Source organism: Mytilus californianus, unplaced genomic scaffold (genome assembly GCF_021869535.1).
Source record: "Mytilus californianus isolate M0D057914Y unplaced genomic scaffold, xbMytCali1.0.p SCAF_4, whole genome shotgun sequence".
Taxonomy (NCBI): Eukaryota; Metazoa; Mollusca; class Bivalvia; order Mytilida; family Mytilidae; genus Mytilus; species Mytilus californianus.
This window is the reverse complement of record NW_026262690.1, coordinates 46489232-46516756: the sequence shown is the minus strand read 5'-3', so window position 1 is coordinate 46516756 and position 27525 is coordinate 46489232. Positions and strand designations below refer to the sequence as shown.

Here is a 27525-nt window from a genome sequence, read left to right as displayed (position 1 = left end):
AATTTGAAGTATAAAAAGTTTATTTCCGAGCTGCATAACTATACAGTAAGTATGATACTTTGTAAGTCAAACTGATTTTTTTAACACAGCAACTCATTGTACCGTAAACACCAGAGTATTTATGTTGTTGCTATATATGTAGACGATAGAACTATTCAGAGTATCAAACTATCGCTACGTAAACCTGTTTAACTCTCGATTCTTTTCCAAATTTTTTGGTTTTTTTTTCTTTTAATTTCAATTATTTTCGTATTTCTATATAAACAATAATAATAACAATAACAATAAACATAGATTACAAAAGTGTTGATAATTGGCTTTTATAATTGCTCTATAGGAAATATATTAGAATATAAAAGTTGACAAGAATATGCGTCAGATTTGTGTCATCGCTGTCAAAATGAATTTAAGAAAAAAAGAAAATGTAGGAATTAATCCTGCTTTTAGTAAAGCATAAGTGAGTGACATTTCAACACACGTTTGAGTCCTTTATTAGGTGTGCATTTAGGATACATTCAGTTTTAAAAAGAAAAGTAATTGTTTTATTTCATAAAGCATTTAAAACACAGTTTAAAAAAAGATATTAAGCCTTGCATTTGAAACAAGGCAATCACTAAAACCATAAATTTTCATACAAACATTTTTTTCATAACCTTTGCATGGACAGTTCAAAACATGCATAAAATATATTTATTATACATAAACTTTTAATCTGAATATACTTTGGACTGCTTACAAGTTATTAACGTTTTTTAAAATATATAGCTTATTAACATTACATTGCAAATAAAAGTTAAAGTTTCTGGACCTTAAATGCAAAAGAATATTTACCGAGAGATCAAGCACTTGTTTACGAACTTTAAACACGTGCACCATAACACCATCAAAGACGAGATAGATAGCTTTCAATCTTATTTTGTTTGTTCTACTTCAATGTATCTATGTATTCTAGATATCATTTGAATAACGAGAAAGAAACAGAATTAGAGAGATAAATTTATATTACTAATAACACATATTTCAAGTCGTTTCTAATAAATTATATCTATTGTGACATGGCAAAGGACACAATGGGGTGTATTGCCAAAATTAAACTAGAATAAGTTGACTATTTCATTAATGGAGACGCTTCATACAAAAATTAACACAAATAACATTTATTAATCATGAAAGTTATTTGGTTATTAGTAATTTTGGTTGGAAGTATCCATGCATCCCATTTCAGAGGAGGAACAATAAGCTGGAAATCTCTTGGAGGAAACAAAGTAAGCTAACCGTTGTCCACTTGAAGAATATATCTATTCTTTAACAAGAAGTACTTATTTAGTTATATTTCGATAGACTTATTATTATAATGAGGAGATTAGTATGTTAATTATTCATAGAATTTGGTCTCTTGGAACTGATAATAATATTAAACATTTTTTTTTCGAACTGCTAAATACAAAATTTAGAAGTATATCAGGGATTCAATAAAATAATATAAGAATTGAACTTTTGTCAGTGTCAAATTTCGAGAGTTTCATCAAAAATATTTGACTAGAACTTTTAGAAATCTTTAAGAATTGACTTCAATTTGAAACTTTGAATTTTGAATCTCAAAGTTTCGACTTTGTTAATTCGAAATTTCGTCAATTTAATTGTAAAAATTTTGACTGAAAAACAATCGATTTTGTAATACTGAGAGTTTACTTTAAGAAACTAAAAAAAATGACTTATCAGAAGTACATTGTATATTAATTTTGACCATGTGTTTTCTAACTTGTCCATTAATTGCAGAAGGAGACACGACGCCAATTTCAACATTTTGATCTGGAATGGCTCTTTTTCTTCATCTTAAAAAGGCAAATTTTGATCACGTGAATTTCACATGAATCTCACATGAAATTCACGTAAAGAAACCAACGTGAAATTCACCTCAAACGAGCTAATACATGAATCTCGCGTGAAAATTTCACGTGAATTTCACAAAAAAATGGTATTTTTCATGATTTTAATTAAATTTGAAAATTATATGTTATTTGAGTATTTATAAAATTTACGTGAACTTCACGTGAAAAAATTTCATGTAATTTTCACGTGAAATTCACATGCGTGTCACATGAGATTGATGTGAATCTCACGAAAACTCATTTCACGTGAGTTTCACATATAGTGAAATGTACAAGAATTTCACGTCAGATTCACGTGAAATTCATTTGAGTGAAGTTTACCTGTGTAAACTTATAATAAGAATAAGCGTTAAACAATTAAAGAGAACTACATCAAAAGGAGTATGCTACTATGTAAACTGAGCGTAACAAAAACACTTTTTTTGACGTTGCATCTTGCTTTGCTGTTTATTCTCGGACGTCCAAAAGCTAAAATATTTATCACTGTATGCATTTAAAATGCATTCAGGACAAGCTTAAATGCAAGATAAATATTCGTGAACTTCCCGAAGTCATACACCCTGAAGAACATTGGTTAGAAAAAGTTTTTTAAAAAGTATTCACGCATCTCTTTTCCTTCATATTTCGATTTTACGTTTAATGCATAATAGCTCATATACCAAGGGTTGACTGAGGTATAGAAATATGGTCATCCCTAGACTTCTCCCCTCCGGAGGTATTAGCCTTGCCAAAGTGTGCTTCCGTTTGGTTTTGGGATGTATAAATACGCAGCCACGTCCGGTCGGAATGTGGCCGTTAAATTTGACACCTCTTATAGCGTGAGTACCACATTATCTGCAAGTTAAAAAATCCTTTCGAAAATTCTCAGAATGGTCCTTGGGTGGCCATTTGCGATAAAAATGTCTGCCCCTTGTTTTTCTCCTGTAAATCGAATGTTCCACCCTTCATCTAAGTCGACTTACCTTGCATACCATACCTTTTGTATTTTGTATTAATTGTTAATTTGTTCTCGTCTTTAATATGCATGAAATATGTGCCACTGCAACAATCAATCAATTAATCAATTACATGCACTTAGTAATTAAGATAATATATAGCTCACGCACACATATGCCTTGTCGTCCATATTGATTGGCTTTCAGGAAAATGATTAAATTTCATATTTTTTTCAATACTGTTTTGATATAATCAAAGCGACATGTAGTTGTTTGAGAAGATTTCTCTTCTGAATGTTTTTTTTATTGTTTATGATGTTGCTGTATGAATTCTACTTAGACATGCAGTGGCCGATATTAGAGCATAAAGGCATGTTTTCCATCTCAATTGATAAGTATACTTAAGGTTTGCTGTCATTCATAACCGTTATTCTTTGATACCTCATTATTTTTTCTACATGTAGCCGTGTTTTTTCGTCTGTTGGGTTTTTTTACTCCATGTACCATTTATTGTTCAACTGATCCAGATGAAAACAATTTTAATCCTTACGCATTCTTATGTGTTGGTCCCAATTCAGGAAACCTCACAATAGTTATTCTTGTTTGTATTATAGTTAAGTTCGATTTGCCCTTTAAGGAATGTGGTGTAAATGGCAGACCTTTGTAAATCTTTGTTGAATTTATTAAAGTCTCTTTTTTACCTCGGTGATTTAAAGTTTGACATATGAAATAGACGATTGTTGTTTGTTGCTTATAGTCTTTAGTCTTCTATGTAGTATTTTGTAGAGAAAAAAAATCACACCAAATAAGGTACCTCACATGAGACTGGGCTGATGCCACGACAAACGAAAAAAAAACCAAACTGTACATAACAAAAACCGTTCACATAATTCTTTTAAAGTTAATAATTAAATAACTGTATCAGATGCCATGCTGATATTTGAATTGCCAGAATAAAAGGATGCCTGTAGCCACGACTTACGGATATCTTTTGAAATAACAAAACGGAGGAGAACAATTAACTGCATTTAAAAATATAATATTTAGATATTCGTTGATTACAAATTGCTTTGTATGCCACATACTTTGTAATTAAGATTATATGTTGTGGAATGTTCGGGTTAACGTTGTGTTGCCGAGTCAAATTTAATTTGATTTCTCATATTTAAAATTCTCTTTTAACATGCACTTATTCGATTCCTTGGTGCTGATGAATACTTTCTTTCCAAATACGGGTACTTGTTTATGAGAGTACGTTAAAATTGGACAGACACAGGCCTTTAACTATGAACTTTCAAGGGGGGGGGGGGGGGGGGGGGGTATTTGACAGCGGGGGTTCTACTGTAATTAATTCAATGCAAAACTCTACATTCGGGCAAGTTCCAAATAAAACATCGACTTTAAAATTGTTAAATGGTTTTTAATGAGGGACTCAAACCCCAATCCAACATCACTTGTTGGTTACGGATGTGAGAATCGTGTTTAAGATAGAATAGATAACTGTTAACAACAACACAAGTCCTTCGTCGTTAAGATTATCTTCCTTTGAACACTGTAATGCCTATTATCAATCTTTAACAAGATTTCATTGCGTTAACATCTTTTGAGCTAATACACAAATGTCAAGTAAATACCATGTAAAATAGTAAACATGCTTCAGCTTATATCAGTAAAAAGAAATGTTGGGTATACGTCAATGAGAAAACCACCTTACGATACAAATTTCAAAAAGACACTTAGTGATCAATATATATATATATATATATATAGTCTCCAGCACTAGACATATGTATATAATAAATGTCAAGCATCAAATATATTGGAGTCTTAAAAGTTATTAGTAAATCAAACAGAGACTATATTAGATCTGCTAATCAACGCCAAAATCTCTAAAACACAAAATAAGATATGACATACTGTTGTGGTTTATGACTTTAGAAAAACACATATACAATTTTCAAGTTAAACAAGTTTTTTGTAATCTCATAATTCCCCTTATTAATCTCGATCAATGGACTAACAAAAACAAATATAAGAACATATAGAAAGTCAATACAGGAATAGAACTTACTCTATATTAACAGCATAATAGATAAGAAAAAATACAAGCTGAAGCATCAATAAATAATACAGTAATAAACAAAAACATATATCAAAGAATGCTCGCAGTTACTGAAATCAAGCTGAAAGTTTTTACCTGATGATATGATACCCTTCAGTAGTACACTCTAATACCGGGTGTGGTACTTCTAAGTTTTTACACAGGGGCATCGCTAATAGTGCAGTAAGACATGATCTTTTGCAATGCCCGGAACAAACATGCACAGAATATCAATGCTAAAAAACAAACAAAACATTTTATACTGGCTTCAAACTATAAATTAGCACATTAATCCTCGTTCCACAAAAATACGAGACGCAATGATTGAACAACAGTTCTTATACAACTTTCTATTAAACTCGTGCAAATAGAATCTTACTTTACCAATAACTCTATTTTTATGATAAAATTTAATAAAATAGTTGATCAATTCATAATATCTTAATATCCCTTTGGTTAAAGGAGTGATGGAAATAATACGTTCATTGAAAAATGAGGCGTTAATTCAAACACGCAAATATCGACACAACTGATAGATTGATGGTTGTTTATTATTTAACGTCCAGTGTCAAATATTTCATGCATGTTCAGGACGAGAACAAATCAACAATAAATATAATAGGTAGGTCCTGTAATAGAGGCTGTCCGGGATGAACGTAGGAGAAATTTGGACTGCAACTGGAAAATGAGGTTATATTGGGTAGGAGCAGAGATTTCGCCTTGCAACAGGCCATGTATGGACCCCTTAATGAGTTGTCGCAATGATCCTGAAAGTGCAGAGAGAGTGGCACTCTCTTTAAACGAGGCATCGAATTTAACGTTCACATTCTGACCGGTCGTGGCTGCGTACTTGGACATCCCGCACAGCCAAACAGACGCCCCATTTTGGCAAGAGTCTCTACTGCCGGTCCCCAGTCACCATTGGGTGTTCGAAACAACTGGCAAATGTACATTTAACAAGATGTCAAAGGAACACCATCATCAAGGAAATAAACTAAAATATCATTTGGAAAGGAAAAGTCGCTTGATTATCTTATGTTCATGATGCAAGCTGCAACGTTACATTAATCTGAAATATTCTTCCGCCGATATATATTTTCTCTTTAAAGTAACTTAATCACTGTATGTTTATGTTATGAAATTACAAAGAATATAAGTAACAATTTTATTAAACGTTGAAATAACTCGCTATTTATTGACTTTTTATTTCGATCTTCAATGATTATTGATTGCGTTTCAATAACTATCAACACAGTTGAAATACTTTATAAAAGTTAAAAGATCCGAATTTTTAAAAGTAAAATTTCAAAGATTTTGGCTGAAAGTTTACTTTTGTTATTTCCAAAATTTCAAAACTTTAATTTTAAAACTCGAGTTTTTAATTAAAAATGTTCTATAAGTCTAAATGTCAAATTTTAAAGGTGAAAATTTGACTTAAAAGTTTGGATTATTTTGCCAAAAAAAATTCTTCGAAACAAATGTATGGTGTTTTTAGATAAAATAAAAATCTATGAGGAATAAATATATGAATAAAATCATACACACTGTTTTTCATAAGGATTACACGAGTGCATCCGCGATGAACGTATCTGTAAATGATACATTTTTTATTTGAATGCCAATTCAAGTATCGTTCGACCTGCAAAATATGCCAGACAATTTTTTATGGAAAATGATCCACTGAGGTGGATACACTTTGTCATTGAAATTAACGTGCATTATGCACATATATTCTGTATCGTATAATATATAGAGCTGTGATTTAATGTCACATTTCTATTTTGTTGTATTTAGGAAGATGTATATTCATGAAAAAAATAAATTTTAAATTTATTCTTCTAAACTTTTTATTCAAATGAAGTTTCGCGTGTGTTTATCGCATGCAAAATTCAATACAAGTCAAAAGGAACCTTTTAAATTGTTGTTTATAATGTTTCTGATATTACTAGTAAAACTATAAGAAACTAACGAACATCCCTCCCCCCCTCCCAAAAAAAAATAAATAAATAAACATGCTCATATCGTTTTCTGTTTTAGATTATACATTTTCAATTTTAATCGTTGTCGAAGATCGTATGTTTACCTCTTGACGTCTTTAGTTATTTTTGTGTCCTTGGTTGCTGTTCCGATGACCCATATTTCATTTCATTTTTAAAACGATATTGCAGGTTGAATTTAAATTCAAAATGGCATGGAGATATGGAGCCGGACCAGGGTGTACAGAAACCAAAATAGGACAATATGTTCAAGGAAATTTTATTGGCGAAAAAGTTTGGAAATGTGTCAAAGGTTGCAGTGCAACAGCTAAACCACCCGTGGGTCCAGTGTACTATACATGTACAGCAGCCGTTAAGAAGGAAGACTGGGAACAAGGGGAGAAGAGTTTTCAATATACATTTACTGGAAAAGGACCTTTTGTAGTTAGGTAATTATAAATCTATGCGGTATAGATCTAACACGATTTTAAGACTTAGTAATGTTTTATCTCCAATTTAATTTAAACAGGACCAAGTTTAAACAGTTTTACCTTAAATTATTTCATGCTAGACAAACCTAACAAATATCTATAAACCAACTGGTAGACCGATACATTACAATATTTACTGACTGACTTTACAAAATATTGGTATAAATTCTGAACAACCATACACAAGAATATGACATTAAGACTGAATGAGCTGACTGGTTCCAATAAAGGATAAATTATTCCAACGATACATCGAAACCTTTCGGGCTACTCGGTGTTATATATTCCTGTTTTACACCGACACCTTTCGGGCTGCTCAGCGATATTTTATTCCTGCTTCACACTGACTCGTTCGGGCTACTAAGTATTATATTATATTCGGGAAACAAACAATTGGTTTATGTTCTTCCATCAAACATATTCATTGTTATTTTTTAAGTGTAATTTATAATGTTTTTAATTGTATTTATACAAATTTTTAAAATTATTTGTCAGGTATATTTTGTGTTAAGAACATTTATATTTGTGTTGTAGAAGGATTGTCTTTTTGATAGTAAAATTTGTTTTGTATTTGAAATATTTACAGTTATACTGGAGCTATGTGGATGAATCTTGCTCTACCATTTAGCCAGACGGGTAATTCTGATGGTGGATGGAATCTTCAAACGATAGTTAATTTAGGGAAACGGAGTGATACTGGTCTTCCTAATGCAAGTCCAGTTACAGCTAGTAAACCATTATATGAGTAAGTTAAGTTAACGATTGTAAAAACTAGTTTACCATTGCTAAATTTTGTATTACTTTGTAGCGCTGAAACGTACGAGTTTTTTCACCAAAATGACCCCTGGGTTTGCTGCGACGTCCTGTTGATAAAAGCTGCCTCGTCTTCTGTTGGTCCCTGTATTCTCACATGTGTGCAATCGATGCACTCCAAAATATTGGTAAAAGTTCCTGTGATCCTGAAAACTATTTGACTTCACGGTAATTTGAACAACCGTGTCTTGGATGATATGTATAGACATTTCTTACCTACAACCTTTATTAGTTGACGTCCCGATACATTTACTTTGTTAATTCTTTTGGTTGCTGTTATACCCAACATCTTCTTTTATGCATAACCCTTATTCTTAAGATACATGTAAACCCTGTAGAAAAGGAATATTTATTTATAACCATAGAATAATAAACTTTTGACATACTTTATATTTTGAAATATAAATTTCTCAAGTCCATTTCCAACACAAGAGCTACATGACAGCATTTAAGTAGACAAATTGAAGTTGTAAACTTTTATGAATATTCACAAAGGAATCCTGATATCTCGATATCCCGGAAAATTGCAGCCATTTTGAAAACCCCTATCTTAAACATTTAGGCTGCAGTTTCAATGCAAACATGAGATACAGATACCAATGGTGGATCCTGATGGAGATAAAGTAAGATGTCGCTGGGCTGTCAATGAAGAATGTCATAGTATCTGTAATGCTGTTCCTGTGGCGACACTTGACGAGGTAAAGTAACTACAACTTTACAGTTCTTCAGAAATTTCATCATATTTAGCCTTTGATAAGTTTCAGTTAACAATTTTCATAAAACTGCTTTTTTTTAATTACTTTTGGCTCTGGGTTATCCCGGTTCAATTAAATAAAAAAAATATTAGTTTGTTTGATTTTCTAATATGACGATTACAATACCATCAAATAGTGTAATGGAAAAAAACAAAGATATAAAACAAAATACACACATACTAAAATTTATATAAACTACAAAATATACAAACAAGAAAGAACAAGGATAAACAAAACAAATCAGACACAATACAAATTAATTAGAAATAACACGAACAAATTTTATTAAATGAAAACAGTCTTTTTTACTCCAATATTTATTGGATAGTTTTAATTCTGATCCCTTTGCGATTTTGTGATTTTCACATTTAAAATGTATGTGAAAAAAAGTAATATGTCTAGTTTCATATTAAGTTGAGCACGAAAAAGATCTAGCATTTGTACGGTACGTTTAATTCCGAGAAGTTTAAATGTTAGTTAGAGACATGATAAAATGTTTTTTTTTTTAATATTTCCTTGAAACGCACTCTTCACAAAAATAATTTCATTTCTACATGATTTATAAACTTTTGCAGGACACATGTACATTAGCATTTAACGCAGACAATACTAACTTCAAGGACGGTGGTTGGTATGCCGCTGCATTGACTATAGAGGACTTTCCAAAGGCCCCAATGCTCATAGGAAATACCTCTTATAATACCAGTACTGCAATAACAGCCGTGCCTCTTCAGGTACATTTTAAACATACTTTTACCATAGTTCATTATTGTAAGAACAACAACTAATGACATTATACCTGCTTTACATTTCCAAATGGGAGAAGTGTTATGTAAAATATTTATCATGCTGCAAACACAATTTTCATAATTTTCTAGAAATTTAACGGTTAGATTAACAGCATCTTTTAATGCGAAGTCTCATCGGATTTGTATTTGCTATGAGCAGCACACACGGAGTGCAACTAGTGGACCAGCAACTGTTTACCCTTCTGGGACACAAAATTCTCGAAATAACACAAAAGTTAGAAATATGTTTTACAGATCCCCAACCATTTTAATGTCAATAAGTGGACTGACAAAATGTACATTAAAGAAAATACAATAATAATTTAAAAGGAAAACACTATAACAACTTTATGATAAATAACAACACTAGAAGTACAGAGAAACCAACATGAACGTATCAAAGCATGTCCCTGAAATCACGCCATAAGTAAATCTTCTTGTATGAAATCATGCCATGCTACACTCAAATATCAGTGGCAGTACGTCACAGAAATTTCATGCAGCAGTTCCTGAATTTGTTAGCGTTTGAATAATATTACTATATAAAAAGTGGATTCGAAATACAACTTTTTATTATTGAACCCCTCTGGGTGGAATCATACTTCAGCAAAAATTCTCTTTATTTGAGATAAATATTAAACGTTTTGACGATTTTATGATATTTATATACGTGCTGTAAAATATTTTTAGTTATGAAAATATTACGCGCATATCGAACCAACTAAGATTCTCAATAAGAAGGACACAGTCACCATCATCATCTACTAGGAATAGGATTTATATAGGAAAAGAAAGTCATCCTTTATATTAAGGTTTCCATGAGAAAAACTTATATAAAGATTCTTAAAAGAACTTAGATCTCTATTATTGTTTCATTTTTGATATCAAAATAGGACATCCGAAACCCATAAGTCGCTTAAACAAAGAAGCTAAAATCAGCTATTGGTCAAATTTTCGTCAGGAAAAATATAAGTTCAGATTACGAAATTCATAATACGACTTATCACCGGATTTTTCATTTACCGTGAACAACACAATGGGTGCCAATAGAAGAACATAAACGCCCCCTCCCCTTGGAGCAATTGCGTTTCCATATTGTTTTGGGAGGGTTTCGAATTGTTGCTTATTCTTTAATTTTCTGTGTAGGGTTTTGTGGACTGTTGTTTGAATTTGAATCCCCTTGTCCATGGTTTTGTGTGTAATTCTTTGACGTGATATTCTTTTACACCCAACATCATGACAGTGGTTACAAAGCAACTTGTCGAAATCAATTTTATTTTGAACCAGTAGTCCACAGCTTCCACAATAAAGTACATTATCTTTTGATGCTGATGTAACTGTGTCCTAAAATTATTACAACGTCATTATATAAATTACATTGTTTCCACTACAATCGCACGCCAATCTTTATCATAAAGGACAGTTGATTGGACAAAAGTGATGGATTTCCACGCCCATATTAAACTGAGGTCCTATGAACTGACTTCAGATAGCTGTCAATATGAGGGAAAATATTCCTGATATATTTAGACATTTAGTTGGGAACCAGTATTCGATATTGGAAAAAGGAGGAGCGTGTCATCCTGAATTTCCGGGGGGAAAAACAAAAGCTGAATACCGAAATCCCGAAAAAATAAAGCATTTTTCCCGAATAAGTGTAAACCCGAATTCACACAAAAATAAAGGCCCAGGTCGACGTCCCGAAAAGATCTGTTCTAGAGTTCAGATAATTCAAATTTTCAGGAATTAAAATTATACAAAAATATTTTACACAAATTTTTCTTTAGACGCGTAAATTGATATAGGTTGCTAGCTGGTCTGGATTTTGATAGAAAATAACCAATCAGATGTATAAAATATCTTATGTCATGGGTCACGCACGGACGGTCTTACTTTACAGGGATGCTTATGCGGCACATCTAATATAAGATTAATTTTAACCAGACATTTACCCATTGTACATTTGAATATACCACAGAACTTAAATTCACGTGAATACATTGACCTCGTATCTTGTCGACGATGAAGCCCGTCAGACAGGTGGCTTATATCCTCAGAAGAATCCTTGATGAAATTTGAAATTTAAACAACTCTTAATTAAAATAGATAATGAAAGTGTCCATCTACCGAGTGCAGAAAACATAAAATATGCTAATTGATAGATACAATATTTGGTTTCTTTCCATATTCAAAACATTTCGCATTATTTTAGAATTTTTATAGCTTTTCAGAAAGCTTATTGAATTTTTGAAAACAACCATTTGGTATAAGTACAATATGAAATAAAGAGATGTGGTATGATTGCCAATGAGAACTTTCCACCAGGGACCAAATGACGCTTGAGAAATGACGTAGATGTTAAAGCAACTAATAGTCATCGGCCTTCATTAATAAGCAAACCCCATACCGCAATAAGCAAGCCATAAAAGGCCCAGACATAACAAAATGTAAAACATTCCAAACGAGAAAACAAACGCGTGAATTATGCACAAAACAACAAACGAATAATAAATATGATTCATAGCAACGAACGACAATCACTAAATTACTATCTCCTGACTTTGGACAGGCACATAAATAATGCGAGTCAAGCATTTTCGTGTGCGTTATAAATTACATCAAAGACTTTCTTTATTCAAAGAATAAGTTCGAAAGTACATAATTATTACCAATTCACCATGATAAAGAAGGCTTGTTTTGAAATAGAAAGGAAAAAGTAGTTTATTTCTACTGAAAATTGTTTTCAATTTAAGAAATTTATTTTCAAATTGTCCCAAGAGGACGTTCAAAAGACGCTTGTCTATCAATTTAAGAAGGCGGGTCAAACTGTCATTGGTATCCAATGAATGGTCCATTGTACAAAGTGTTGAAGAGCGGTGATGCTCAAACACATCGAATGAGATTGTCATAAATGAATGACAATGTTGTATAAACAACAAAAGGGGCTACTACATAATCAAGATTGTGTAATCCTAATTCAAAATAAAGTTGAAATTAACAAGTAGCTTTGCAACCACTGTCGTGATGATTGGTGTACCTTCATTGTAAAATAAGGACGTCTGGTATAATTGGCAACGATATATCTATCCACTAAAGACCAAATGACATCGATGTGGATTGCAGGTCATCATATTTTTAACCCTCGGAGGCAAACTCGTATCGTGTCTTTTCTTATTTTGTTCTTGAATTGTCAACGTCTGTCAAATCGTTCCTTATCAGCGATATCTACTGTCAGAGATAGCATGTAACCATTTTTTAAATTTGAATGTAATGAACAGATTCTTAGTTTAATATGAAAATATACAGTAATTTCAATAATTTTATGTTACAATAACGATGCTTTTTGCAGTTTATAATTCATATCAAATCAAAGCCACTAGACTGTAACTGGAAACCAATATTTGTGCCTCCTACACCTGTCCAGGGTAGTCATATTACTATTGCTGCCCATGCCAGTGTTAATACCAAGATGTATGCTTCAAACGCAAGGAACCCGAAATCAACGTATGTAATCACTAGACAGGTCTTGTTGTTCATAAATAAGAATGATTAATTGCAATTTAAAATCTATCTATCTATCAACCGCCACGAAATAACACAATAGTGTTGAAAGTGGCGTTAAATACCAATCAATCAATCTATCTATCAAAAATCTGCAACAAAACTGTAAAAAGATATATTAGCAAATTTCATAAAAACGAATTCAGATCGTTATAAAATTAAGAAGAAATGATATGATTTGCTAATGAGACGACGCATACACTTGACAGGAAAACGAACCATTTTAATCCATATGTTATTTAATATAACACACACCCTTTAATAGATACCAAAAATCCTTGTAGTTGCATTCGCATGCACATGACTCTTATTGAAACCTCGTTTTGATCTATTGCTTTATATACTTTTAAAACACAACTAATATTTTATAATTTTACATATAGAGTGGTAGACATATCATTAACAAGTCCTCCTGGAATGACATACACTGGGCCATTCAAGGACTCCAAACACCCTGGTGTAGTTTACTGGGATCTCAAATGGACACCAACAGCTGCCCAGAAAGGTGATAATATTCTTTGCGGAATGGCCGAGGACGATCAAGGGTATGTAGCATACTACAGAAAATTAAATTTTTGCAAACATGTTACCATAAAACAGTTGATGGCTTCTTACATCGGGACAAGGAAGTGTTTTGTTCAATGATATTACGAAAAGGGAACGTGTAACTGATATGCATATGATATTTGTAACAATACAATCACCTCTATTTTGAAATTATTATATTGTAGTTCTTCATAAGAACGAGAGTAATTTGGAACTGCGTACTGATCTTTAAAAATTTCATAAACTTACCTTCGAAACATTATAACCAGATTGAAGGCCAGCTAATAGTTACAATTGATAATAATAGCATCCTTTGCCGTTTGAAAAAAAAGCATCTATATATTGACTTTCAAGGACTTATTCTCGTGATTAATCAACATGAGGGGATACTTGTTTCAGGATAATTGCCAGGTAAAGTTTGAAATGGTGCCCCTTATCCTACCATATCCAATTTATGTCTTTTAAGCCTGCCGAAACACAATAATTTGATAAATAATTTGAAAGTGGTTTCCTCTACCTAGTTGATTTTGGGCACTTTCCAGTAATTGTGATAATAAATAATACTGTAGAAACGGATATTTTCTTTGCAACATTTTGAGCTCCTAAATACAGCGAAAACCAAAAATAGACAGCTACACAGAATACAGTTGGACGGGGTTTCCTATACCAAGCACGATTTGTAATTCAGCATATTGAAAACACATATAGGAGCTGTATCTTATGTTTTCACAATTACACACCAAAAATAAGGATAACAATCAATCTGGAATTTAAAACTTTGATATTAACATCTCAGAATTGTATAATATTGAGTGTTAAATGCATATTAATCTGTGCATATATTTAATTTTAGGCAGCTAAGTGACACATACTGTTTTACTTATATCGCATGGGGTAAGTTTTCTATCTTAAAGCAGAAGAAGCAGGTCAGCAATAATAAATCAAAATTAAATATGAATTTGCTGTGTTTGACGTACGCGTGTTAAACTATTTATATTGATTAGACTGTAATCATATGAGCAAATGCGCATCAAGAAAAAGCTAAATCGTTTTCCTAAGGTCAACTTTGTCTGCCTGAGGAAGTTCGAACATTATTTATAAAAACTATCAAAATACTAATAATAATCAGCAAACACTGACCAAACTTTTAAAAAAAATATTTTCTTAGTTATTATCTAAATAGATCATAATTCTGTTCTCAACAACAAACACATAAAATGTGTAAGAGTAGACCAAACATTTCACTGAACCAAGCCGGATTGAATCCGGATTGCTGGCTCGGAACGCCAATAATCTATCCACTGTTCTTAATACAAGGAACAGTCTGGTTAAGTGGTAAATGAGAGCGGTCATTTATCAACCAGGTCTAGGAAAATTCAACAAAAACAAGCAAAAGAATGAACAAATGTTGCTGTTGGTCAGATGGTTGGTTGATTTCAAAGTTGACAGAAGAAAGGCACCTGTCATTGTGACCTGCTACCATCGTAACTAACAGATAATTTGTCATTATTATTATTACCTCCAATTTTTTATTCAGATCATGACCCATGCGCAAGTACACCTTGTCACCACAACGGTACATGCAACAGGAGAGGATCAACACAAAACTATGACTGTATTTGTCCTGGATATACAGGAAAATTGTGTGACTCAGGTACCTTTAGAATATTTCAATTTTTCAAATGAGATATTGTTACTAATCTTGCATAATAAACGATAAGGGTGGGCGATTGTTGAACGTTATTTTGCCATCCCGAAAAAAAGAAGATATACAATCCCGTGTGAGAATATTGATACAAACGAGGGAGGGCGAATATTTAACGTTATTTTGCCATCCTGAAAAATGAAGGTAAACAATCTCATTAGAGGAAAATACAAACGAATGTTAATGTTATAAACAATTATCAACAACGCTAAAATTCAAGCCTTGATATTCAAAAGGAGAAACAATAATTTAAAGCTAAAAAGACTTTTAATAAAAGAATTTGGAAAACCAGTAGTTTTTACAGTAAGGTAGTGCAAGAGCAAGTTATCAGAACTAGGAACACTGAAAAGCCGTAAATATATCACAAGGACAATATATGAGTTTATATGCCACCAGTAAGTTGAGAAACTGTGCTACCGTTACGATCATCCATATGGAGATGGCGGCGGCGACAGTGATCATTGAAGCGACAATTTCACTTCTTCTTCCCCTTTATTATTTATAATATAAGCAATAGACTAGGATACATGTTGTGTAACTACTTGAGAACAGGGATCTAACCATTGGAAATCTGGTGTTATCCCATTTTTTTATTCAGCTTAGTTTTTTTCTTCAAGAAATTATTAAAGTTATTTCCTCTCTAATTTCGGACAGACAATTATGTATTTTATTAATGGACTGAAACCAGTCTTAAAACAATTAGAAAATAAAGGTACTTTGCTTTACAGAAATAGATGAATGTGCATCCAACCCATGCCAACATGGTGGTACATGCACAGATCTTTTCAATGCCTTTCAGTGCTCATGTAATCAAGGTTACAATGGAACATGTTGTGAGATTGGTAGGTGCAATAACATAGTTTTACATATCAATTCGTAAAAAAAGTGATTTCGAAAGGGTAGAATACATGTCATATGTCATTTTTACGAAATAGGTGGATTTAATGACAAAATACAATAAATGGCAATTATGTTACATTGAAATATGCTTCATAAAAATTAGTAGAACATCGCTTCTTATTTAAAGCAAGATGGAAAGAGATGGCTTATACTTCTGTTGGTAGTCTTGGAATAGCTTTGAATTTTGTCTAAATGTATATTCATTCATTTGATAAGTCATCTATTGATTGCTTCTACATTTCTAAGCAAAGAAAATATATTTTTTATGTACAAGTAAAACTTTATTTGAGCATATAACCAATTTCTTCATATTTCACAACAGATATTGATGAATGTAGCAGCAATCCATGTAAGAATAAAGGGACTTGTAAAGATGGCGTCAATAGTTATAGCTGTGATTGTCCACCTGGTTACACCGGAGTCAACTGCCAGTCAGGTAAACTTTATAAACAAAGATGAAATGTGTAGTATAGTCTTAAATATATGATTTTTTTATTTGTTTTCATAGGTTTTGAATTAACTTTTAGTAACTGCGAATACTCTCATTTCTGTAAAAAAAAAAATAGGAAGATGTGGCATGATTGCCAATGAGACAACATGAGACAACTCTCCACCAGAGACCAATTAGGACTTTAGGTCACCTTACGGCCTTCAACGACAAGCAAAACCCATACCGTATAGTAAGCTACAAAAGACCCACAAATATGTCTTACAGTTGTTAAACTTCTACGTTATTTGGTCTCTGGTGGGAGAGGTGTCTCATTGGCAATCATGCCACATCTTCTTATTTTCATTTACGTCTCTGAAACAGCATTAAACAAACGATCCCTATTAAAAGAACCAACAAACGGCATGGCAATAGAAGCTTCATTGACGACTGAATTCCGGATGGACGGAATTACACTGATGGATAACTGAATAAAGGGTAGATAGGATTGTGGACATGCAATATCATTGATATGTTTATTTCAAGTAAATTCCCTTTTTTAAAATGTTGAATTATTAACACTAAGTTTTTTTTAACTCAGGCATAAATTGTCTTAGTTGTATTTGGCACAATTTTTCGGAATTTTTCTGTTTTAATACCCTCTAATTTCGTTTTGATTTGGCATTCAAACTGTTTTGATTCGAGCTCCACTGACAAGTCTTATGTAGACAAAATGCGCGTCTTGCGTACCAATTTTTAAGCCTGGTATCTTTGAAGAGTTTTTATATTAGGTCATTTCCGACTCATAACTACTGATTGCCTTGAATGATATAAATGATACTTGTTATGGTTGTTACAACCATCAATTTTACTTGCATACAAGGTAAAGAAATTTGAAGATACATAAATATGTGTTTTAATTTCAACATCAAGATGAGTATAGAGAAACAGGGCATACTTTTGTGAGCCTTATCTGAATAAGCATTAGTTTCTATTATTTGGGATATTTTGGGGGTTTTTTGTTTGTGCTTTTGCTTTTTGATGTGGTGGAAGATACGACAAATTGACAGTTAATATAAACGAGGAATAACATTGTATTATTAATTCTAAAATCTATCTTTTTTTATTTGCATTAATATTTAATGTTATTTAACAGTATTCAAAACATCTGAAAACATTCGACTCTTAATTATAAAAAACAAAAATTAGAAATAAAAACTAATTCATAAAAACTTGAAAATTTATAAATACTGTAAATAGATATAAGAAGATGTGGTATGAGTGCCAATGAGACAACTCTCCATCTAAGTCAAAATTTATAAAAGTAAACCAATATAGGTCAAAGTACGGTCTTCACCACGGAGCCTTGGCTCACACCGAACAGCAAGCTACAAAGGGCCCCAAAATTACTAGTGTAAAACCATTCAAACGGGAAAACCAACGGACTAATCTATATAAACGAGAAACGAGAAACACTTATGAACCAACAAATTTCTTCTATACATTTGCCTTTTTTTTATTAATTAATTTGATTATTTATTTATCAATTGGTTCTGCATTTTTTTAAAAAGTAAAGAAAATTCAATATTATTTTTAGATATTAATGAATGCTCTAGTAACCCGTGCCAAAATGGTGCCACTTGTACAGACAGAGTCAATGGCTATTCGTGTGTATGTGCTTCAGGATTCTCAGGAGTTACTTGTCAAATAGGTAAATATATAACAATTTTTAATTAAGAATTACAGTTGGATCACCTGAGATATCCCCGGTAATCTGTGCGGTCCGTATTGCTCAGTTGGTAGTGTTCTATGTTCTGTTTTGTAGATTGTTGTATGTCTTTTCGTCATTTTTCGTATTTTGTCATGATAGTGTCAGTTTGTCTTCGACTAATGAGTTTATATTTTGCATACCCCTTTTGTATCTTCATCCTTTCCATTTGAAGAGGTAAATTAATGTCTTTACAAATTGAATGATGGAAACACATGTTATTTCAAATCGACCTTATTTGAATATGATTTGTTATTAGAAAATTACATTGTAAGTGACGTTATATTAAGGACATGACAAGAATTTTAGCATTCTCTAAATGGAGCCAGTTGCTTTTGATTAATTGTCGAAAAGAACGCTATAATTCCAAAAAAAAATTAAATGATAGTAAACCAAAAATACAGTGAAAGTCAGGGGATAAAAAGAAATCGAATGAGGCGAGATCACCAAATACTAGTATATTAATGTATGAGCCGTGTCGTCTATTTTCTTCCTAATTAAGACCAGCTAAAATAAAATAAGGTTTTCTTTCTCCTTTTACATTATATCAATATTTCTAATACATTTCATGTACAAAATGATTATTTTTACAGATATAAATGAGTGTGTTAGTAATCCGTGTAAGTTTGGACAATGTACTGACCAAGTTAATGGATACATGTGTACTTGTCTACCTGGGTACAGTGGAGTTAATTGTGATACAGGTAATGTAATGATACTATTTTAGAAATATGTTTCTCGACGAGCATATACCATAAAAAGCATTCGTATATTTATTTGGATTGGTTTATAATTTGGTTACTAGTACATAAGATATTCGTTTAATAGCGAATTATATATAATTCTTCATGAAAATTTGCCATTGCGCATCTTTTATTTTACTTTTTGTTGTTCTTCAACTAATTTGTGGTGTCAAGTATGTATAGGTTACGGGGGTATCAATTTGAAACATCTACTCACTCTACTTTAGTTTAGAAAAGAAATTTCTGAACCAACTACACTTAATCCCCATTTTTTTTTAAATCAAACATTTTCTACCTCTTATCCTTTTTATTACATTATGTTTGATAACAATAATTAGATTTTTTATTACATTATGTTTGATAACAATAATTAGATTTTTTATTACATTATGTTTGATAACAATAATTAGATTTTGATTATGATACTATGGTTTCATAAACTACTTTTATTTTAAACAATGGAAATTTGAGTATGGTTGTGGTTACATCGTTATAGCTATTGTAGTTGACATATACTGTTTCAATAATTTGCAATATGTTTGTTTATGTTGTATAAATTGCAGAGACTGATGAATGTGCTAGTAACCCATGCCAGAACGGAGGGTCTTGTACTGATCAGATGAATGCTTATAAATGCGCCTGTCAAAAAGGGTATAGTGGAGACAATTGTCAAATAAGTAAGTGTTTCATTACAAGCTGATCATTATATTACAAGAACAAATATATCAGTTCCTTTTTAGAATAAATTGTAAAACAAACACTAGTATACGACCTTTTTTCGGTGAAAAAACAAGAAATGGAATTAAGTAAAATTTTACCAAACAGCTGAATTGACACACATGAATAATGATCACTTGCACATGCATATTTCTTATAACTTGTAACATATATACGTTGCTTTATTATTCTCAATTTTATATTTTTCTTTAGAAGAACATTCTTCGGCTTTGATATTTTCAGGCATCGATACTCATGCTCTCTCAATTTTATCTTTGTTTCGCTAATTTTGGATAAAAAAAATATTTACTAAAGGGCAGTCAAACTTCAGAAGTCGACGAAAGACAGACAACGCCATACCCAAAGAAAACAGACAAACAGACTGACAGAAAAACAATAATCCACAATAACTTGTATAGAATACTAGATGGAGCAACACGAATCCCGCCAAAAACCCGAGTGCACTCATTTACATCGTAGCACCTCTTGTTCCACTTTTAACTTCAGGGTCCTCGCTGGCCGAGTGGTCTAAGTAGTTCAACTACTACATCACTAGCCTGTCAACACTGAGGTTGTGAGTTCGAGTCAGTATGTGGCAAGACTCCAATCTTAAATTACTATGATTGTCAGTTTTTTCTACCAAAGTTCGGTGGTTATCTCTTGCAACTCCGGCTTCCACCACCAATGAAAACTGGCAGCCACAAAACAGCCAACAGTGCTGAAATTGGCGTTTAACACCAATTAATTAATCATCTAGGACTTCCGTTATGTTAGTCATGCTGAAAATAGCTAAGCTTAAGGCAGTGAGAAGTTTGATACTATAACTGGAAAATGTAATCCTAAGATATTACCAAGTTTATAAACGACCAGTAAATGTGAATTCTCTAACCCAAGAACATGGCCAATTGTGAATGTTTAAATTTACGACAAGTTTTCAAGACAGCAGATTAACATTACTACTACCGATATAGCCAACACAAACAATGCAATATTAAACATGACAACAAAACAACAAAACAACACAGAAAGCAAAAACAGCACAAACACATACAAAAACTAGATGAATCCAGCATTATTGCGGTCATCACAGTGAATAACATGTTAAGAATTGAGAACTATTTCAAAAACAAATACATGTTTTTTCCTTGGGCCAATGTAGTGAGACAGCCTTTCTAAACTTCAACCTTTTTAAACTTGTAAGTGCTTTTTATGCTGTCTTTGAAGAAAAAGAAACATTCAGCAAGCAAAGTTAACCAAAATGAATAATTCGACATTCCATAGATTATTATTTAAGTATGGCTGTATCTACTTCTAATTTAGTTTTCATTGAACAAAATGACTAAATGAGAAGTTGGAAAGTTTAATTAAACAAGTGAATTCATCTTTTAAAAAAATAGCTTATTTATACTGTATTTAAATTTAGTAAAACATTCAGAGCACATTGTTGATTCTTCGACTGTTCATTTGAATCTGGTCTTTTTGTGCATACTTGAGAGTATATTGATCTGTTCTGCTCGTATACATTGGCTTAGAATTAAGAAAGCTGACATTATAATCTACTATAATATTGTTGAACTATCAACATATTTTGTCATTCTTGAACTTTGATATTGCCTTTGACTAATTGAATTTATCTTTAGCATGTTGCTTCGCTTATAAATTATTCAAGCTTCTTTTACTCGTATGCATGTCGTGATCATTTTTTATAAGCTGAGAAGGGATTTTGCTTCATCTCATTTGATACAGCGGAATAGAGCCAATAGTGTAGCTAATGCTATAAGGTAGGCAAATATATCATACATTATTTTTTAATATATACAAATTAAAATTTGGTTGCATTTTTAGTAAATATTTTCCACAAAATACTTTTTAAACAAAAAATACAATAAAAGTTGTGTAAAGTCTTTTCGCAATGTGATTTTTTTCTTCAGTTTTTGAAACCTTATTTGCTTGAGTAAAACTAAATAAAATAGAAATTGTCAAATATGAAAGGTTACAAGTACTTTCACAGCAATGATAATTTTTTTTTAAAAGTCTGTTAATTCAAAATCAATATTTAAATTTAGATGTGTTTTACTAACATCGATTAACCTTAAATATATAAATTATCATATTTCAGATTTCAGTAATATTTCTCCAAATAAAGAATCTACAAGCCGGGATTGTCTTTCATCAACAGAAGTTTGGCCAATGTTGTTTGTTTTGTTGTTCATAGTGTGTTGTTTGGCAACAGTATCTATACTGCTAGCACTTTATGTCCGAAAGATCAAAAGTATGGGAAAAAACAAACTAGATGATGCAACATTTTTAGATCCTGTTGTGAAAGTGTTTAAAAAATGATTTTTACATTTGAGTCCAAATAAAGATTAGATTAGCTTGCAGCATTTAATTGTTTATAGTTGTTTTATAGTTTATCTGAATTGACCATATACTCAAATATAAAGTAGTATATCACAGTCACTCCTAATGTCAAGATAACACCAACGGTGAAAACAGTCGAAGTTACTTTTAATACATGATTAATATTTTGGCCTCGAAAATCAACGACGAGACATTGATTGTCGAAATGCGCATCTGTTGCAGTAAATTTGGTGTCGTGTATGTTATTACTGCCACTTAGTGGATAACTCTCCTGGTGAACTTTAAGTCCCCGAGAGTATCACTAGCCCAGTAGCCAGTACCTCTGAATTGGCATGAGAATACAGATATTGTTTTTTTTTAATTTGCTGTTACAAAATTTTCAAAATGATTTTAAACTAAGGAATATATCCCTCTCGTGCAAAGTTCTGCTTCATTGTCTGGGTTTGGCATAACTTTTGGCTATGTTTTGTTTTATCGGCTCTTCAATGTTTAAATAAGGTATTGGATTCTCAAATAGTTTGGCCTCGATCATTGATTGTCGAAATGGCTATCAGGTGCAATATATTTGGTAGTGATTTTTGCAATTAAAACCTTAATTTTTAAAACATGCAGTATAGAAATAAAAATAACGAAAGTTATCATAAATTGATAAATGGAGATTTGGGTATACATCAGTGAACACTCAATAAAGCAAACACAATATGCATTAATTATGGTCTTTCACATTCTCGGGATTAACTGAAATTTTATGTTGAGATTTCTGGAATACATTAGTGAAGCTTAATTATTTCTTTAGTCTAAATTTTGTTTTGTAATTTTAAATTGAGGACACATACATACATACATACATACATACATACAAACTAGTCTAAATTGAAAACAACGTTCAAACCTATGATTGCATTGGATAAAAACCGCAATTTTTATACGTGTGCATGCAAAACAAATTTCTTGGTAGAGGGGTTTAAATACAGCACAAACAACATTTTCCAAAAGACCAAAAAATTGAAAAGAATATTTTAACAAAACGCATTTGACAAGCAGGTCGAACAACGGATGTTCTTAAACCCTGCTGACTGCCATGGCGATTGCAAAATAAACGGATCACTAGATGTAACAAAATGGATCTTAATTATCAATTTAAAACTAAACAGAAAACAATAAATTTTGAAGAGTCGAAATAGGATGAACGGATTATATACGGATTACATAAATACATACATACATACATACATACATACAAACATACATACATACATACATACAAACATACATACATACATACATACTTTAAAAGTTTTAAAGATATAATTGGTCGATGTTTATCATCATGTACGCCCAAGAACAAAAGCCGAAAATATAAAACGTTTGATGGCATATATCTAAAAACGACTTGCATAGCCAAAACAGTGAAAGGTCATTTTGAGAGAGTTGCCGTTAGTTTAAGCACAATTATTTAATTATGATCTAACAAAATCAAATCTAGCTCAAAACATATTTATTTTATATATTTGATAGGTATTATAAGGTATTCCGTATCCTCAGAACAAATAAATCATTGTTGAATTATAATTTATTAAAAACCTAAGCAGTGCATAGGTGAATGTCGTTTATAGGTGTTTAGAAATGATACAAAGAGTGTAACAAGTAAGAAGTAAGAATATACTAAAGATGAAATAAAATCACCAATGGAAAAGGATAGACAACACCATAATTCAAAGAAAAAGATCAAAAAGAAAAGAAAGTCCACAAATCAGAACACTAATAATATATTGTAAAAAAAAACATTACACAGAGAAGTAAAGATCCAACATTATGAACAATATTAAAATACGGGGATGATGACATGTGCTTCTAAAATGTAAGTAGTTCCTTGCCCACGAATGAAAATCACCGTGTTTAATAATGATAACAAGTAAAAATCGGGTAATAAATCACATTTGGTAATATTCTTTATCGAGAAATATGTATGAGATTGTTTTGCGTTGACAACATTTAAATCCTGGTATCTGTGATGAGTTTATTTATAAATCATTTATGATTTTGATTTTGATTTTTTCCCCAATAATTCCAAACTTGTTACTTGTTCCTGAAAAAAAACCAACTTGTAAATCATTTATGAAAATATTTCGGATCATATGTACATCTAATAAGACTAAATGGCTGAAGTCATCTATTCCTTATAAAACTGAAATTATCATTTTTTTCTTTAAATATTGAGTTACCAGATCTCAATTTTTCCGTGAAGGATAAAAATATCTCAATGAGTACATCTAATATTCACCTGGCAGCTACTTTCAGTAATGATACAAAATTGAACAATCGTATCTAAAGTATGATTACAATAGTAAAGAAACAGATTAATGTTAATTCAAAACCTATCACCTAATAAAACATACATATACTGTAGAAAACGTATTATAAAAGGGATATCACATCCTAATGTTTACGGGGATGTTATTCATAGAGGCCGTAAATTTAGATACTATCGGTGTAAACTGCTCGATCCTTGAAATAAAGTATTCTAAACTGTCATCAGTTCAACACTATTTGACGGTACTGATATTTTGGCATTGCACAAGATCATGTTTTTCTCTAACTGGTTATGACAGCTTTACACTAAATCCATTGGATGCGTACTTATAAATATCTTATTCATTGATGCATGATTTTTTCTATAAATTGTTATTGGCGTTGTACTAGATTTCAGTTACTGCGAATTCTCTAAAATCGCTAGTTTTTTGTTGTTGTGTGCTTTGTACCGATGTGATGAGTCATTGTGTTCAACTGACTATTATAGTTTGTTTTATATTGTGCAATTATATTACTGTCCCAGGTTAAAGGTGGGGCTTGTTCGCACCTAATATAAAGATTAGGAGATGTGGTATGATTGCCAATGAGACAACTATCCACCAAAGTTCAAATGAAGTGGATGTAAGCAATTATAGGCAAGATGTTTTACACCACATTCTGTATGTGATTGTCCCAAGTCAGAGCCTGTAATTCAGTGGTTGTCGTTGCTTTATATCATATTTGTACACAAATCAGGTTGTAAGTTTGAACTGTTTTACATTTTGCTTGTCGAAGCCTTTTATAGCTTGCTATGCGGTATGGGTTTTGTTCTTTGTTGGATGCCCAACGGTGACCTACAGGTTGCAATTCTGTAAATATAGACAATGCAATTTCCCATAGGAACTCCCTTTGCGGCTAAAACTGTGCCACTTCTACTAGGTAATTTCCTAAAAAATTATATCCCAGAACGGAAAGTTGATATGCACTACTATTTTATTCAAAGGTCAAAATATAGGGCTGTGCGGCATATTTTCAACATTTATATGCCCTGAACTTCTAAGAGTTTAAACTTATACTAAAATTCTATAATACCCCTACTTCCACTATTGGATCTCCTAAGAATTAAATTTTAGGCGCTACCACTTTTTTCTATACTGGTAACATTTTCAAGTTACGTCTCTATGAGATGAAACACAGAGATCAAATGTGGGAACCAGTACGTTAACAAATTAACATATCTATGAATATTATATATCTCCCCAAAAGAGGCGTGGATTGTGAAACAGCTGTATTTACAAACTTCTACGACATTTGCTCTAGTTTGCAATCATACCCAATTTTCTCATTTTTGTCGAGCCTGCGACTTTTGTCGCAAAAGCGAGACATAGCGATCCTACATTCCGTCGGCTTCATCGTCGTCGGCGGCGTCCACAAATATTCAACCTGTGGTTAAAGTTTTTGAAATTTTAATAATTTTCTTAAAATATCCTGCATTTCAACCAAACTTGGACAGAATCTTGTTTATGATCATAAGATAGTATCCAGAAGAAAATTTTGTAAAAAATAAATCCTGTTTTTCCGTATTTTAACTCATATATATGGACTTAGTTTTTCTGCCAGTTAACATAACATTCACTCTGTGGTTAAAGTTTTTCAAATTTTAATAACTTTCTTAAACTATCCTGGATTTGTACCACACTTGGACAGAAGCTTGTTTATGATCATAAGATAGTATTCAAAAGTAAATTTATATACTTTATACGAACTTTTTAGCCAAAAATGTACAAGAAACACATTATTTACCAAAATCATTGTACTTTAGGGAGAAGAGCAGTCTTATGTCATAAAAACACCAGTCAGTTCATTTTGTTTAAACATTCTTTCGTTCAAAAGATTAACAAACACATGAACAATTTGAACTGTTATGTTTAAAATGTCTTCAACAGCATTATGTGTGAATAATTTTTATTTTATGGAAACAGGTAAACTTGTTTAAAAATGTTCAAAAGCATCTTAATTAGACTTTTTGATATTAAAAACCATTATCTTTCAAATAACTCCCGTTTTTGACCCTTAGGATTAAAAAGTTGTTCATTTGCAGTAAAACCATTTACAAAAATATAGAAAAAAACTAAAGTTTCTAATTGTTTTATGGACTAGACAGTCAAACAAATGAATGTAGCAAGTAAAAGACATTTTAAACATCAGCCGTCTCATCGACGAGCACTGATGAATTGTCGATTAGAGATAGCCACAACCCCGATATGTCGTGCGTTGTTATTACTCTCAACTGGTCGGTGCTGCAGGTGGTCATTTAGTACCCGACAGTTCCATCTGCCCATTAACCAGTGCTGTGGTATTTGCTGATTTAAACGATATTTTGACTGTACATTTTCAATTTTCTAATTGTGTAATTGTAATTTTGTCCAATGTTGCGACAAAAGAGATGGTTTCAGCTTCCCAATTGTGAACTTTTATTTCTATGAAGCAACATTCCAGCAGCGCCTGCATACGGAGTATATATCTCCAAGTTGATACAATATTCTAGGGCTTGTATTTCCTATCATGATTTACTTGATAGAGGGTTGCTGCTCACAATGAAGCTATTAAACCAAGAGTTCCAAGTGGCGAAGTTGAAATCATCCCTTCGTAAGTTTTACGGACTCCATCACGAGTTGGTTGACCGTAATGGAATATCCGTTTCACAGATGATAGCGGATATGTTCCTAATATCGTAACTACAATCCTGTCCCC

The 27525-nt window shown here is 31.9% G+C and overlaps 1 protein-coding gene across 1 annotated transcript in view; it reads left to right on the top strand.

Moving 5' to 3' along the window:
* The first annotated feature begins 7114 nt into the window (after positions 1 to 7114).
* The window catches only part of LOC127736940 (fibrillin-2-like), a 120288-nt gene continuing 99877 nt past the window's right edge, over positions 7115 to 27525 (top strand). The window contains exons 1-9 of the mRNA XM_052247503.1: positions 7115 to 7353; positions 7982 to 8140; positions 8771 to 8906; positions 9539 to 9697; positions 13101 to 13176; positions 16292 to 16405; positions 16786 to 16899; positions 18488 to 18601; positions 19965 to 20078. Of these exons, the coding sequence (XP_052103463.1) occupies positions 7115 to 7353; positions 7982 to 8140; positions 8771 to 8906; positions 9539 to 9697; positions 13101 to 13176; positions 16292 to 16405; positions 16786 to 16899; positions 18488 to 18601; positions 19965 to 20078 (1225 nt within the window). The remainder of the gene's footprint in view (positions 7354 to 7981; positions 8141 to 8770; positions 8907 to 9538; positions 9698 to 13100; positions 13177 to 16291; positions 16406 to 16785; positions 16900 to 18487; positions 18602 to 19964; positions 20079 to 27525) is intronic.